General features: G+C 44.0%; 1 protein-coding gene across 1 annotated transcript in view; it reads left to right on the top strand.

Annotated features, from left to right (window-relative positions):
• The first annotated feature begins 976 nt into the window (after positions 1-976).
• The window catches only part of appbp2 (amyloid beta precursor protein (cytoplasmic tail) binding protein 2), a 90294-nt gene continuing 74559 nt past the window's right edge, over positions 977-16711 (top strand). Inside the window, exon 1 of the mRNA XM_072589626.1 lies at positions 977-1410. Coding sequence (XP_072445727.1) covers positions 1273-1410 — 138 coding nt within the window. The 5' untranslated portion in view covers positions 977-1272. The remainder of the gene's footprint in view (positions 1411-16711) is intronic.

The following is a 16711-nucleotide window of genomic DNA, read 5'->3' as shown; positions in this document are numbered from 1 at the left end:
TGTTTTGCCACAATTTGGCTTCCTTTGTCACATCCTAAGAATGGGCTTTCTGGAATACCACCTGTTCTGGATACCTTGGGGCCATGACTGAGGAGACTGCTCAAAGCCTCCTTCTGAGTATGCCTGAGCATCTTTGGTTTCTGTAAATTCATCGTCCAGAGCTAGCATAGTTTGCAGGAGCAGACAGGAAGGAAGCCCACCCAAGTGGCTAATGGCTAGCAACTATCTCTATGAGAGTTGCCTAGCTTTGGCAGGTGGGTGGCTGGTCTCAAAAAGTACAGTAAGATCTAGCTGTAAGTCTGTAATTCCACAAGCAAGGACTGGTCTCAAGCCAAGGGGATGGGATGTTCCAGGCTTGTGGGGATGTGTCCAAGAATTTGGGCTGGCCCAAAATGGAGACAGTTAAGCAGGCAGGAAAGAGAAGGTTGAGGAAGTGAGACTTCTGAGGGAGCCAGTGGGGTAATGGCCTAATAATGAGTAAGAGAAAAAGTGAGGGATGTTTGAGTGTGATTGTCTGGAGTGAGAGGGGTGGGGTAGAATCGGGCAGATTGTGTTTGTGTGTTGGAGAGCAGCTGGGAGTAGCAACACACTGAGATGAAATATTACATAAAGGTCAGTGGGATCGTGGAGAGAAACTGTAAACGTTAAACTTTACTTGGAGAATGTTGTGATAAGAAATCTTTTATCTCAGCAATATAGTTTGTATTGGCCCTTGGCTCAGAGGTAGGGACATTATCACTGTTCCAGAAGCTCTCAATCTATGTGTTATCTAAATTTTAAAGGCTAACTGCCCGCCCTTCCAATATCATGTCTTTTGTGTACGTGACTCTGAGAATTTAATTCAGCCGTGCAGAAGCGGGGAAACTCCCAGTGCGGGAGATCCCTACGCTTTTTTAAAAAAAACTCAATGACGTATCATGCAGCTGCTGCGTCATTACGTACATGGGCGGGGACCGGCGTGGATGTGGAAAACGTCACCGCGTTCAGCGTAGGTTAAAAAAATGTTCTGCCTCTGCGAGAAAATTGTTTTAAAATGAAGTGTGAGGAAGAAAAGGCGGTGGGAGTGTATTTCGGTTGAATGGCATTTTAATTCTTTTTCATTTTTAAACAATAACGTTCGGATTGTTTGAAAGCTGACGATCGGCGGTGTGTTTTGGCGAGGGGCTGCAGGTTCCCGCGGCTCTGTCGCTCGCTCGGTTGGTTGGTTAGTTGGTTGGTTGGTTCCTGTTTGGGGTGCGAGGCGGCCGCTGAGGGGGAAAAGACATCAACAATATGGCGGCGTTGGAGCTGGAATGGATTCCTGAAACCCTGTATAATACTGCAATCTCGGCTGTGGTGGACAGCTACACACGCTCCCGAAGGGAGATCCGCTCGTTGCCCGAAAATATACAGTTTGACGTTTATTACAAGGTACGGCCATCTGGTCCCTCTCCGCATCCTGACCCCTTTTCGGATTTTCTTTTATTGCATTGCAGTTGACTCGACCAATTAACTGATTTCCCTGGGGCTGTGATAATCACCGTTATCCAGTTCTGGTTCACGTCTGGGACTGCTCCGCGATACTGGGTATTACTGCCGCGAGTAAATTGCCTTGCATGAATTTTGATATTTGGTTTCAGAAGCACACTTGCTCCCCGTATATCCTGCCATTTAAAACCAGGCAAGCGATGACACTAATCCGTATATGACATTACGTTTCCATGTGTTTACACAAGGGTTGTAAGGGACAGGAAGAAAAGTGAAGTTAAGGCCACATTAGAACGGCTGTAAGTCTGTTCTAGCACCCCGCTGGCTGACCTCTTTCTTGGGAAATAAGATTACTAGGTTGTTTTTGACGTGAAGGAGCCGCTGTTGGACTGGGGTGGGCAAAGTTAACAATCACGCAACACCAGGTTACAGTCCAACAGGTTTATTTGGAAGCACTAGCTTTCGGAGCGCTGCTCCAAGCTACCTGGTGAAGGAGCAGCGCTCCGAAAGCCAGTGCTTCCAAATAAACCTGTTGGACTGTAACTTGGTGTTGTGTGATTTGTTAACTAGGTAATTTTGCAATTCCCAGGAGAAATTATTCAATTCTAATGACGTAGAAAACGTAAAGATTTTATTACTAATTTATTGATATTAACAGACTATAAAACTGGAAGTAGTAAAATGCACTTTTTTGTGTAGTTTTATTTTAACCATGTATGTCATAATACATGGGAGCAGATGCTCTGCTATTCAATCAAATTATGTTTGGCCTGATTATCCTGAACTACATTTTCCTGCCTGTTCCCTATAACCTTCAGTTCCCTTCATTGTTAAAAATCTGTCTACCTTCACCTTTGATATATTTAACAAATCAGCCTCTTCAGCTCTCTGTAATTAAGACTTTCACAGATTCATAACACTCCATGAGAAGTAATTCCTCCTCATTCGTGTTTTAAATGGATAACTGCTTACTCTGAGATTGTGCCTTCTGGTCCGAGTCTGTTTCCTATTGGGAAAGTCTTTCTGCGTTGTGTTTGTGTCTTCACTTCCCTCTCTACCTATTCTTTTTAAAAACAAGATTCATTGGTTGAATCTTTTGTGCAAATTCGCATTCCTGCTAGGTGTGCAAAAGTATTCTTGTTTCAGTGATCAGCTGTTGCCATCAGCCATTTATTTAGTGAAGTCAAAACTACAATGCTGTTGTGCATTTGTGCTCCCAACAACAGTTGGGAACAAAAGCCATTATGTATTTATTCTAGCAGAATGTGCCATGGGCTAAGCTTTGAAGTCTGCGGTACATTGCCTTTTTTATAACCGTTTCATGTGTTGTGAAAGCATGTTTATTTTCGTTATGTAGTTAAGCTACCAATCTTGTTAGAATATATAGTGGGCGGCACGGTGGCACAGTGGTTAGCACTGCTACCTCACAGCGCCAGAGACCCGGGTTCAATTCCCGACTCAGGCGACTGACTGTGTGGAGTTTGCACGTTCTCCCCGTGTCTGCGTGGGTTTCCTCCGTGTGCTCTGGTTTCCTCCCACAGTCCAAAGATGTGCAGGTCAGGTGAATTGGCCATGCTAAATTGCCCGTGGTGTTAGATAAAAAGTGGTATGGGTGGGTTGCGCTTCGGCGGGTCGGTGTGGACTTGTTGGGCCGAAGGGCCTGTTTCCACAATGTAATGTAATCTAATCTAATCTAATCTAAATATTTAGAGATGAGATGGTAGAGTAGTTTTTTAAAATTTGTTATTCCTAGCATATACAACTGGTACAGTAAAAACGAGACAGCATTCCTCCAGGGCAGAGGATGCTACATGGCCAGCGCATACTATGCAATTGTACATGGCATAAAGTGTGTAAGAAGTGCAAAACACGCAAGTTGCAGTGTAATAGAAGAATGATAAATAATAGACATTTTTCTAGCACAATTCAGATGGAAAGAGTTTGATCGTACTGTGTTAAGGAGCCTGATGGCTTGGGGGAAGAAACTGTTGCACAGTTTGACTGTCAAAGATGATCCAGTATCTTCTGCCAGATGGCAGGAGGGAGAAGAGTTTGAGAGAGGGGTGTGTGTGGCTTCCACAATGCTCTTAGTCTTTCGGATGCAGCGTGTGGCGTAACTGTGTGTAATGGAGTGAAGAAAGGCTCCGATGATGTTCTCAGCTGTCCTCACTATTTGTTGTAGGGTCTTATGATCTGAGACTGTGCATTTCCTGAACCAGGTGGTGATGCAGCAGCTCAGGGTACACAATGACCGAGGAAGAATTAGAGAGCCGGTCACCTTAAGCTTATGAAACTTTGGCCTGTTGATGCTATCTTTGTTGGGTTACATGTCACAAGGAGACTCTTTGAGAAATGGAGAGATATAACTAATTTAGCTAAATAACTAACTAAGCCATTCTGACATCCATAGATCACAAACCTTGCTCTTAAGAACCTTGTTCCTAATGGCATTAGCAATACTTGATTTGGAAAATATTTTCCTGTGAACTGTTTTATTTGTGCAAATGTCAACTTGTATATCTTTATGGTTAAGATTTCCTCTTGGTGTTCTTGTTTATACGTAGAAAGGCGATTAAAACAAAATACAGCTTCACAATGTTGCAATCTGTGTTGAAACTGAAAGTTACCAAAGCACATAATCAGATCAAATAGACCAATGACCAGCAGATGGAATTCTTTAGCGAAAAATGAGACTGTCCATCTTTGATCGAAGAGCAATAAATGGAAATGTTTTTATAATGGTGCCAAACTGGAACTATGGAGGAGAAAAGAATTTGATGGCTACAAATCAATAAAAGTTAGTGCAAAAGTAAGGAAGCGCTTGGGGAAATTTTAATTCTTCCATGTAATGGGTATAAGTTCAAAGGTGTGGAAGCTTTGCTTCAGTTGTGCAGAAACTTGATGAAACTCCGTCTGGCAGATTGATATTAGGCACTGCACCTCCACAATTATATGCTCACAAGAAGCCGTATGGATTTGCCAGAATCATATATAGGGTTTAAATCATGAGGAAAACTGTGGTGGAAGGTGTCTGATTTAGAGTTTTACAGCAGTAGCAGATAGGGTTTTCTTCTCCACCTGGGCTCTAACGTAACCGAGGAAGAGGGGCAGGCAGTCGGCCCTAACGACCCCCTCCATGGCCCGCTGCCTGGACCTGTTGATGGCCAGTTTGGCCAGGCCCAGGAGCAGACCCACGAGGAGGTCTTCGGACCTGCCCTCCCTCCTCCGTACCGGGTGCCCGAAGATCAGGAGCGTGGGGCTGAAGTGCAACCAAAAGCAGAGGAGGAGGTTTTTCATAAAATCAAAAAGGGAGTGCAAATGCCCACACCCAATATATACATGGTCCACTGACTCCACAGCATCACAGAACAAGCAGTTGGGCTGGGAGTCCGTGAACCTCCGCAATCTGCGGTTGCAGGGGACTGCTGCGTGCAGCACCCTCCACCCCAGATCTCCAAGAGAAAGGGGGAGGACTCCCGCGTAGAGAGCCCTCCACTGGGGATCCCCACCGCCCGGTGGCAAATGGGCACGCCAAGATTTGATTTTACTATGTTGGTTTAGGACAGGTGGGATAATCATTGAGGGCTATTAGCTTACTTTTGATTCAGGATAATCCACTCCTTTACAGTCTAATTGATGATCATTGTTTTGATTCTAGTTTAAAAGATCCTGAGATTAAAAATTTAGATTGGGTTGGAGGAAATATGAAGCAAATATATTTTTATCTCCTAAAGAGTGTGTAGAAAAGTTCAGCGAAAGCACAGCTACCTCTATGGAAAAGTTAGTTCGTACAACTTCCACAGCTGGGATGGTTTTTTAGAAATAGGCATTTTTTCAAAAAAGTAACATAGAAATGTGGGAAATAGGATATGGGGTAGGTTATTCGGCCCTTTTGAGTCTGCTCTGCCATTCAATATGATCACGGCTAATCATGTAACTCTATAGTTTATTCCTGATTTTGCTCCATGACTTTTGATCCCTTTTAAGAATACTGTCTTCTCTTGAAATCAGTGTGTTTTGGTCTCAACCACTTCCTGGGGCAGAGAATTTCATAAAATTACCACACTCTGGGTGAAGAGATTTCTCCTCATTTCAGTCCTAAATGGCCTTTGCCATATCCTGTGACCCCTGGTTTTGGACACTCTGGTCATCAGAAACATGCTTCCTGCATTTACTATGTTTGGTCCTTTTGGAATTTTACAGTTCTCTGTGAGGTGCCCTCTCATTCTTTGAAACTCCAGTGAACATCGTCCTAACTTATCTAGTTTTTTTTTTAACTCAGTCCTGCCATCCCAGCAATCAGTCAGTTAAAATTTTGTTTCACTCCTTCCATAACCAAAACACACTTTGTTAGATTAGAAGACTAAAAATGAACACAGTATGTGTGGTGTGGTCTCATGAAGGCTAATGTGCATTTGTTGCTTTCGCCTGCATGCTTTCTTCCAGCAACTGGTGTACAAAAGTAGCTGGGGGCTTGTTGCACTTGTCATTTTCCAAGTTATGCCCACACAGATAATCTGCCTTCCTGTTTTAGTGCCAAAGTAGATGACTTCATATTTATCAACACTATGTGCAAATGCATAGCATTGAAATAGTCATTCAACTTGTCCAAATTAATGTAAGAAGACTTAACAGTCCATGGAGAATGAGTTTCATCCCCATTGGTTTTTTTTCCTCTGGAAACTAGTCGAGCAGGTGAGTGAGACTCTAAACAGTAATGAGACAAAAGAAAAGGTTGAGGCTCGTGCCCAAGTTAAAGAGAGCACGTTAAATAAACCAGACAGGCAAGAGCATGGCAGTGAACAAGGGAAGGTTGATGAGTTAAACAATTTACTTCAATGCAAGAGGACTGACGAATAAGGCAGATGAACTCTGCATGAATGGGAACGTGGGATTGAGATATCAAAGCTATTGTAGGAACATGGTTGAGGGAGGGACAGGACTGGCAGCTCAATGTTCTGGGGTATGGATGCTACTGGAAGGATGGGGACTGGTGTTTTTGATTAGGGAAAACATAACAGCACTACTTGAAAAGAATATTCCTGAGGGATTGTCCGGTGAAGCTACCTGGATAGAACTGAGAAATAAGGAGATGATTGTTTTGGGATTGTATTATAGGCCTCCAAATAGCCAGCAGGAAATTGAGGTACAAATGTATAGGGGGATCATGGATAGCTGGAAGAATAATAGGCTTGTAATATGAGGGGACTTTAACTTTCCAAACATACTGGGACCTGCCATAATGTTAAGAGTGGATAGGTTGAATTTAAGTGTGTTCGGGATACATTTTGATCAAGAAAGTTAAATGGCCTACTAGAGAAGGGGCAAAACCTGACCTCCTGTTAGGAAATAAGACAAGGTAAGTAACTGAGGTGCTAATGGGCGAGCACTTTTGGACCAGTGATCGTAATTCTATTAGTTTTAAAATAGTTATAGGAAAGGATAGAAATGGTCCACAAGTTTAAATTTCTAAATTGGGGTAAGGCCAATTATTAGTTAACAACTTTGAAAAGTTAGGGAAGGCTGTTTGCAGGTAAAAGACCACTTGGCAACTGGAAGCTTTTCAAAAGCAAAAATAGTTCAAGGCCAGCAGGATTAGGAAATATTGGATATCTAGAGATATCGAGTCAAGAAAAAGGAGGAGGCATATGTCAGGTATAGGTAGGTAGGAACAAGTTAATTCCTTGAGGACTATGAGGATGTAGAAGTACACTTAAGGGGTCAATCAAGGGGGCTAAAAGGGGATTGAGATAAGATAAAGGAGAATTAGGTTAGGTTAGATTAGATTCAATACCGTATGGAAACAGGCCCTTCGTCCCAACAAGTCCACACCGAACCCTCTAAAGAGTAACCCATCGAGACCCATTTCCCTCTGAATGATGCACCCAACACTATGGGCAATTTAGCATGGCCAATTCACCTGACCTGCACATCTTTGGACTGTGGGAGGAAACTGGAACACCCGGAGGAAACCCACACAGACGCAGGGAGAATGTGCAAACTCCACACAGACAGTCGCCTGAGGCAGGAATCGAACCTGGGACCCTGGTGCTGTGAGGCAGCAGTGCTGATCACTGTGCCTCCCCATGCTAAAAGAGATTCTCTATGTACATTAAGGTCAGAAGAGTAACTAAGGAGAAAATAGCATCCCTTAACTATCAGTAAGGTTGTCTATGTGTGGAGCCACAGGAAATGGGTGAGATTGTTAAAGTACAGATTTGAGACGGCCCAGGGAATCCCTTGTGGACTCAGACCTGTAAGCCTCTCAAGGTTTATCTTGGAGATTGTACTCTTGGAGATTGTAATCCACATATTTAGCAGGGGGGGGGGGGTCAGCGGAGCCCCCTTACTGCGTCGGACTCCTGTGCTTAGGCAGGCAGACGTTACATGGTGGTCTTTCCCCAGTGTGCCTTGGCGGCAGCTGCCCCAAGCTTCAGCGTGTCCCTCAACACGTCGTCCTGGACCTTGGGAAAAAAACCTCTTTCAGATAATTTAGTTTAATTTTAGTTATCCCCTTTATTTACCAATAGCATCACTGTTACAACATACACTGATACTGATAAGCTAAACTAGCTAGGTTCTAGTGCCCTAGCAGGCTACTCCAATGTACTGATACAAAGTGGCTTCCTTTATACAAAAAGTTTACAAAAACATTGCATGTTCTTAATTAGACAGATAACAGCGAAAGACAATACTTCGTAAGGAAAAGAAGTTAATTGACAGGCCTGCGTACACTCGACTAATGGCTCAGTGGTTAGCACTGCTGCCTCACAGCACCAGGATCCCAGGTTCAATTCCAGTCTCGGGTGACTGTCTGTGTGGAGTTTGCACATTCTCCTGTGCCTCCGTGGGTTTCCTCCTACAATCCAAAGGTATACAAGTCAGGTGATTGGCCATACCAAATTGCCCCATAGTGCTAGGTCAGTTAGTCAGAGGGAAATGGGCCTGGATGGGTCACTCTTCAGAGGGTCGGTGTGGACTGTTTGGGCTGAAGGGCCTGTTTCCACACTGTGTAGGGAATCTAATCTTAAAAAAAAAATCCTGCAGGCCCTAAGCCATTCATCAGGTGGGAAAAACGTAGCCAGCCAAGTTAGGTGCCTGCTAGCAAGATAAACTCCTGTCATAAAGAGGTACCAGTCTGAGCTAATTTGAGAGTTCAAAAGGTAATCTTGCACAGAACACATGTCAGATACAATTTTTTTAATTTCAAAAATATACTTTATTCATAAAATATTTTGATCTGTACAATTGATCATGCCATACATACGTAAACATTCCATTTCTTGGCATACAGAGACAGAGTAATCATTCGTATATACAGCTCTGTACGATTACTAATCCACATATTTAGCCGGGGGGGGTGGGGGGGGGGGGGTGGTGTCAGCGGAGCCCCCTTACCGCGTCGGACTCCTGTGCTTAGGCAGGCAGACGTTACATGGTGGTCTTTCCCCAGTGTGCCTTGGCGGCAGCTGCCCCAAGCCTCAGCATGTCCCTCAACACATCATCCTGGACCTTGGAATGTGCCAGTCTGCAACACTCAGTTGGGGTCTACTCCTTCAGCTGGAAGATCAACAGGTTTTAGACCGCCCAGGCATAGTTGATGTTTGTCTTGGTGTGTGTCCCGGGGAACAGACCGTTGAGCACGGAGCCCCGCATCACGGAGCTGCTTGGGACGAACCTCGACAAACACCACTGCATTCCTGTTCAGGCAGCATCCAACGAGCAACGAAATCGACATCGATTTCGCTGCCCGTTGGATGCTGCCTGAACTGCTGTGCTCTTCCAGCACCACTAATCCAGAATTTGGTTTCCAGCTTCTGCAGTTATTGTTTTTACCACTGCATTCCTGTCCAGACTACTTCTGCATAGGCACATTCCAGAAGGAGGTGTGTGACAGCCTCGTTCCCCCGCCACCCCCCACCACCACAGCCACTTCGAGGGCAGTGGACATGTCAGATACAATTGTTTTACAAAAATGGCTTCTTAGCAAGGAGGGCAAACTTTTGACCATAAAATAGGTTCCCGACACAATGTGCCAGCATCTCTTCAATATTAGGCCTAGAATAATTTCTAAGCTAGGAGCCGACTCTTGTTTTATTTTAAGCACTGAATCATTCTATATCTAAGGCTGAGATGTTACCATAAGGTTGTATTTAAACTGATTCTTTAGTCTTTGAATTAAACATGCTTTATTTTCAGGGTTGTAATTCAAATTCAAGTAAGACATAACATTTGATCAGTTAGAATTGACAGTGGGGCGGTCTGTAGAGTGGTCTGCAAAAACAGCAAGTAAAAGCTTCATCAATATTACCTTTTACAGAGTTTGTATTTGATAACCGGTAATGGCTACTCAATATCATCATAAAGACTCAAAACTGCAATTAAGTTCAATCCATAGCAGATAAGCGCTAAGAGTTAATTTTCTACTGGCTTCAGCAGCCTCAGCACTAAGATGGTCTGTCTCTCTAGTGTCCTTTTGAACTCAAGTCAGGGACTTTTAACAACAAAGATGTAGTGAGTTTCATTTCGGGGTCAGAATCAAGCACTCATTAATTTCACAAGGGAACAGCCATGAAGATTATTATGTGGTGTCCTGTCGACACAGATTCAATGATGTTAAGGCAAATGTTCTTAATTGCCTTAGAGCATTCTGTTATCACTTGGTGAACACAGATGTTTTTATCTTCTGCATACCTTGGGTTTCCTCTTTTTTTTCTGAGCCTCCCTGCCTGTCTATTTTCTAGTGTGCAGCAAATGTGTTCTATAATTCAACATTACATTTTAGTCTAAATGTTTAGACAAGTTTTAAGGCTATAGACTTTCTCAAGATCATAAACTAATATTTCTTGTCAGTATTTCACGGGCAGCACGGTGGCACAGAGGCTAGCACTGCTGTCTCACAGCGCCAGAGACCCGGGTTCAATTCCCGCTTCAGGCGACTGACTGACTGTGTGGAGTTTGCACGTTCTCCGGGTGCTCCGGTTTCCTCCCACAGTCCAAAGATGTGCAGGTAAGGTGAATTGGCCATGCTAAATTGCCCGTGGTGTTAGGTAAGAGGTAAATGTAGGGGTATGGGTGGGTTGCGCTTTGGTGGGTCGGTGTGGACTTGTTGGGCCAAAGGGCCTGTAATCTAATCTAATCTATTTACTGTGGAGAGAGATGGGAAGTAAGTAGTGATGTCTTGAAAAGAGTCCACATTATGGAAACAGGTGTCAGAGGTCCTAAAAAGCATAGAGGTAGATAAATCCACAGAACCTGACTGACTGACTGTTTCCCAGTGTTAGGTTCTTTTTTTTGAGGTTTCACACACTCAATGCAATTCGTACACACCAACTTCTGCAAACAGTACAAGTTTATTAAAGCCTGTAAAAGCTAGGTGACCTGCTTTGACTCTCCTCACAGGTGTGTGAAGTTGAGTCTAAAGAGACCCTGAACAATTAAAAATTGTACTTTTTTGGTTTATCTATTAATTGGTTTTTAGAAAAGGACGATAGCAGAGAGGTATCAGAAAGTATTTTAACTCAAATTTATACAAAGTAATAAACTAAGCAGAGATGGCTGAGCAGGTGATGTGCTGTAGCTGTATGATGTGAGAGCTGGCTGATCCCATTGTGAATGGCAGTGACCATATCTGCAGCAAGTGTTGGTTGCTGGAAGAACGCCGGATCAGAGTTGATGATCTGGAATCTGAGCTTCAAACACTGCGGCACATCCGGGAGGGGGAGAATTACCTGGACGCTTTGTTTCAGGAGGCAGTCACACCTGGGAGATTAAGTAATTCACATTCAGTTAGTGATCAGGGACATCAGAGTGTGACTGTGAGGCAGGTAAGGGGAACCTGAGTTCAGGAGTGCAGGAGCCTCAGCCCTTGATCTTGTCCAACAGGTATGAGATTCTTGCTCCCTGTACGGATGAGGAAAAGGGCTCTGGACAGGATGAGCCAGCTGACCACGGCACCATGATGCAGAAGGCCATTCAAGAGGGGGGAGCAAAAAGACAAGTAGTTGTTATAGGGGGATTCTATAATTAGGGAGACAGATAGTATCCTTTGCAAGCCGGATCGGGAGTCTCGCATGGTGTTTTGCCTGCCTGGTGCCAGGGTGCGGGATATCTCTGACTGGCTTGAAAGCATGTTGGAGCGGGAGGGGGAGGATCCATTGTTGTGGTCCACTTTGGGGCTAACAATATAGGCAAAGCTAGGGTGGAGGACCTGTTTGGGGATTATCGAGCACTAGGAAGGAAATTGAAGTACAGGTCGTCAAGGGTCATAATCTCCGGATTACTGCCCGAGCCACATGCCAATTGGCATAGGGATAAGAAAATTAGGGAAGTAAACATGTGGCTAAGGGATTGGTGTGGGAAAGAGGGATTCCACTTCATGGGGCATTGGCATCAGTCATGGGACGGTCTCCACCTGAACCGATCAGGTACCAACGTTCTAGGGAAGAGGATAAATAGGGTGGTCAGTAGGATTTTAAACTTCTGAGTTGGGGGGGGGGGGGGAAGGGAAAGTGAAAGCGATAGGGAGTATGCAGTTAAATGGAAAGATAGGCAGCAGGATAGCATATATGCAGGTGGATTTAAACTTGAGGCAGACTGAGAATGCAGCAAATAGGAAGGATAACTTAAGATATGACTTCCAATATCTCTAATGATAAGAAAGTTAGCATTAAGGCACTTTACCTGAATGCTCGTAACATTCATAACAAAGCAGATGAACTAATGGCACAGATCATCGTGAATGATTATTATGTGGTAGGCATCACAGATGTGGTTGCAGGAGGATCAGGACTGGCAGTTAAACATCCAAGGATTTTCAACTTATCGAAAAGACAGGGAGGTGGGCAGAGGGGGTGGGGTTGTTAGTTAAGAACAAATTTAAATCTATGACACTAAATGACATAGTGTTGGATGATGTGGAGTCTGTGTGGGTGAAATTGAAGAACCACAAAGGCAAAAAAACCATAATGGGAGTTATGTACCGACCTCCTAACAGTAGTCAGGACCAGAGGTGCAACATGTACTGAGAAATAGAGAAGGAATGTCAGAAAGGCAACGTCACTGTGATCAAGGGAGACTTCAATATGCAGGTGGACTGGGAAAATAATGTTGCCAGTGGATCCAAAGAAAGGGAATTCATGGAATGCTTACAGGATGAAGTTTTGGAATAGCTTGTCATGGAGCCCACAAGGGAGCAGGCTATTTTGGACCTAGTGCTATGTAATGAACCAGACCTTATAAAAGAGCTTAAAGTAAGGGAACTCTTAGGAAGCAGCGATCATAATATGGTAGAGTTCAGTGTACAGTTTGAAAGAGAGAAGGCAAAATCTGATGTAATGGTGTTACAGTTGAATAAAGGTAATTATGAGGGCATGAGAGAGGAACTGACGAAAATAGACTGGAAGCAGAGGCTAACCGGGAAGACAGTAGAGCAAAAGTGGCAGGAGTTTGTAGGTATAATTGAGGACACTGTACAGAGTTTCATCCCCAAGAAAAGAAAGAATATCCGGGGAGGGATTAGACAGCCATGGCTAACAAAGGAAGTCAAGAAATCTATTAAAGAAAAAGAGAGATCCTATAAAGTGGCCAAGAGCACTGGGAAATCAGAAGATTGGGAAGGCTACAAAAACAAACAGAGGATAACAGAGAGAAATAAGGAAGGAGAGGATCAAATATGAAGGTAGGCTAGCCAGTAATATTAGAAATAATAGTAAAAGTTTCTTTCAGTACATAAGAAACAAACGACAGGCAAAAGTAGACATTGGGCCACTTCAAACTGATGCAGGAAGCCTAGTGATGGGAGATAAGGAAATAGCTGGGGAACTTAACAAGTACTTTACATCAGTCTTCACAGTGGAAGACATGAATAATATCCCAACAATTAAAGGGAGTTGGGGGCTGAGTTGAGTATGGTTGCCATTACAAAAGAGACAGTGCTAGAAAAGCTACAAGGTCTTAAAATTGATAAATCTCCTGGCCCCGATGGGCTACATCCTAGAGTTCTGAGGGAGGTGGCTGAGGAAATAACGGAGGCGTTGGTTGAGATCTTTCAAAAATCACTGGAGTCAGGGAAAATCCCGGATGATTGGAAGATTGCTGTTGTAACCCCCTTCTTCAAGAAAGGATCAAGACAAAAGATGGAAAATTATAGGCCAATTAGCCAAACCTCGGTTGTTGGTAAAATTCTAGAATCCATCATTAATGATGAGGTTTCTAAATTCTTGGAAGAGCGGGGTCGGATTAGAACAAGTCAACATGGATTTAGTAAGAGGAGGTGGTGCCTGACGAACCTGTTGGAGTTCTTTGAAGAGGTGACAAGTAGGTTTGACCAGGGAAACCCAGTGGATGTGGTCTATCTAGACTTCCAAAAGGCCTTTGATAAGGTGCCACACGGGAGGCTGCTGAGCAAGGTGAGGGCCCATGGTGTTCGAGGTGAGCTACTGGGATGGATTGAGGATTGGCTGTCTGACAGAAGGCCGTGAGTTGGGATAAAAGGTTCTTTTTCGGACTGGCAGCCGGTGACAAGCACTGTCCCGCAGGGTTCAGTGTTGGGGCTACAGCTATTCACGATATATATTAATGATCTGGATGAAGGGACTGGGGGCATTCTAGCGAAGTTTGCCGATGATACGAAGATAGGTGGACCAGGTAGTACTGAGGAAGTGGGGAGGCTGCAGAAGGATCTAGACAGTTTGGGAGAATGGTCCAGGAAATGGCTGATGCAATTCAATGTGAGGTCGTGCACTTTGGAAAAAAGAATACAAGCATGGACTACTTTCTAAACGGTGAGAAAATTCATAAAGCCAAAGTACAAAGGGATCTGGGAGTGCTAGTCGAGGATTCTCTAAAGGTAAACATGCAGGTTGAGTCCGTGATTAAGAAAGCGAATTAAATGTTGTCATTTATCTCAAGAGGGTTGGAATATAAAAGCACCATTATGCTACTGAGACTTTATAAAGCTCTGGTTAGGCCCCATTTGGAGTACTGTGTCCAGTTTTGGTCCCCACACCTCAGGAAGGACATACTGGCACTGGAGCGTGTCCAGTGGAGATTCACACAGGTGATCCCTGGAATGGTTGGTCTACATACGAGGAACGGCTGAGGATTCTGGGATTGTATTCATTGGAGTTTAGAAGATTAAGGGGAGATCTAATAGAAACTTACAAGATAATACATGGCTTGGAAAGGGTGGATGCTAGGAAATTGTTTCCGTTAGGCGAGGAGACTAGTACCCGTGGACAAAACCTTAGAATTAGAGAGGGTAAATTCAGAACAGAAATACAGAGACATTTCTTCAGCCAGAGAGTGGTGGACCTGTGGAATTCATTGCCGCAGAGTGCAGTGGAGGCTGGGATGCTAAATGTCTTCAAGGTAGAGATTGATAAATTCTTGATGTCACAAGGAATTAAGGGCTACGGGGAGAATGCGGGTAAGTGGAGTTGAAATGCCCATCAGCCATGATTGAATGGCGGAGTGGACTTGATGGGCCGAATGGCCTTCCTTCCACTCCTATGGCCTAACAAAGGAAACACATCCCCTTTATATAGGTCTGTTGGTAATGCTTGCAGGTACTCTGGCCACTCATCCACTCCATAACCACATGTTACCCCAGGTACAATGGTAGGATGAGGTCATCCTCTGAGATAATGTAAATGCCCTAATCCTGGGGAATCGTTATGTAAATGAATTCCTGACTCCATGAATCCCCAAGACATTGTAAGTGTGATATGCCCTAGCTTCGTGGTATAGCTATGAAAGCATTTCTGAATGGAAGGGACTGAATGAGAGTTTAATTTGATAATAGGAGGAGAGTAGTGGCAAATGGCTGCCCAAATGAAGTGAGTCATCTACATTCCTGTGTGAATGTCGCCCCCACCCAAAGACAGTACAGGTTAACCCTTGAAGATTACATTAATGTCCAGAGAGAGAGTACAATTTAATCTTTTAACATTTCATTCCACTATTTTATCATTCCATGATTACCACCTAGATGACAGTAACAGCTTTCATAGGACTCTGACAACCAGTATTTAAGCAAATTATTGACACGTAACATACAATGATTATAACAACAAAACTTACTAGCCTTGCAGTAAATAGAATATCCAGGATCCTCCCGTATTGAAAAAAATTCACCTGTAAAGTTCTTAAATCCATGGTCCATAAGACCATAAGACATAGGAGTGGAAGTAAGGCCATTCGGCCCATCGAGTCCACTCCGCCATTCAATCATGGCTGATGTGCATTTCAGCTCCACTTACCAGCGTTCTCCCCGTAGCCCTTAATTCCCCTAGACAACAAGAATCTGTCAATCTCGGCTTTGAAGACATTTAGCGTCCCGGCTTCCACTGCACTCCGTGGCAATGAATTCCACAGGCCCACCACTCTCTGGCTGAAGAAATGTCTCCGCATTTCTGTTCTGGAATGACTCCCTCTAATTCTAAGGCTGTGTCCACGGGTCCTAGTCTCCTCGTCTAACGGAAACAATTTCCTAGCATCCACCTTTTCCAAGCCATGTATTATTTTGTACGTCTCTATTAAGTCTCCCCTTAATCTTCTAAACTCCAACGAATACAATCCCAGTATCCTCAGCCGTTCCTCATATGCTAGACCTGTCATTCCAGGGATCATCCGTGTGAATCTCCGCTGGACACGTTCCAGTGCCAGTATGTCCTTCCTGAGGTGTGGGGACCAAAACTGGACACAGTACTCCAAATGGGGCCTAACCAGAGCTTTATAAAGTCTTAGTAGTACATCTCTGCTTTTATATTCCAACCCTCTTGAGATAAGAGACAACATTTGCATTCGCTTTCTTAATCACGGACTCAACCTGCATGTTTACCTTGAGAGAATCCTTGACTAGCACTCCCAGATCCCTTTGTGCTTTGGCTTTATTAATTTTCTCACCATTTAGAAAGTAGTCCATGCTTTTATTCTTTTTGCCAAAGTGCACGACCTCGCACTTGCTCACGTTAAATTCCATCAGCCATTTCCTGGACCACTCTCCCAACCTGTCTAGATCGTTCTGTAGCCTCCCCATTTCCTCAGTCCTACCTGCCTGTCCACCTAACTTCATATCATCGGCAAACTTCGCTAGAATGCCCCCGGTTCCCTCATCCAAATCATTAATATATAATGCGAACAGCTGTGGCCCCAGCACCGAACCCTGCGGGACACCGCTCGTCACCGGCTGCCATTCTGAAAAAGAACCTTTTATCCCAACTCTCTGCCTTCTGTTAGACAG

This window comes from Chiloscyllium punctatum, chromosome 19 (genome assembly GCF_047496795.1).
Source record: "Chiloscyllium punctatum isolate Juve2018m chromosome 19, sChiPun1.3, whole genome shotgun sequence".
Classification (NCBI taxonomy): Eukaryota; Metazoa; Chordata; class Chondrichthyes; order Orectolobiformes; family Hemiscylliidae; genus Chiloscyllium; species Chiloscyllium punctatum.
This window is presented reverse-complemented; position numbering and strand designations above follow the sequence as displayed.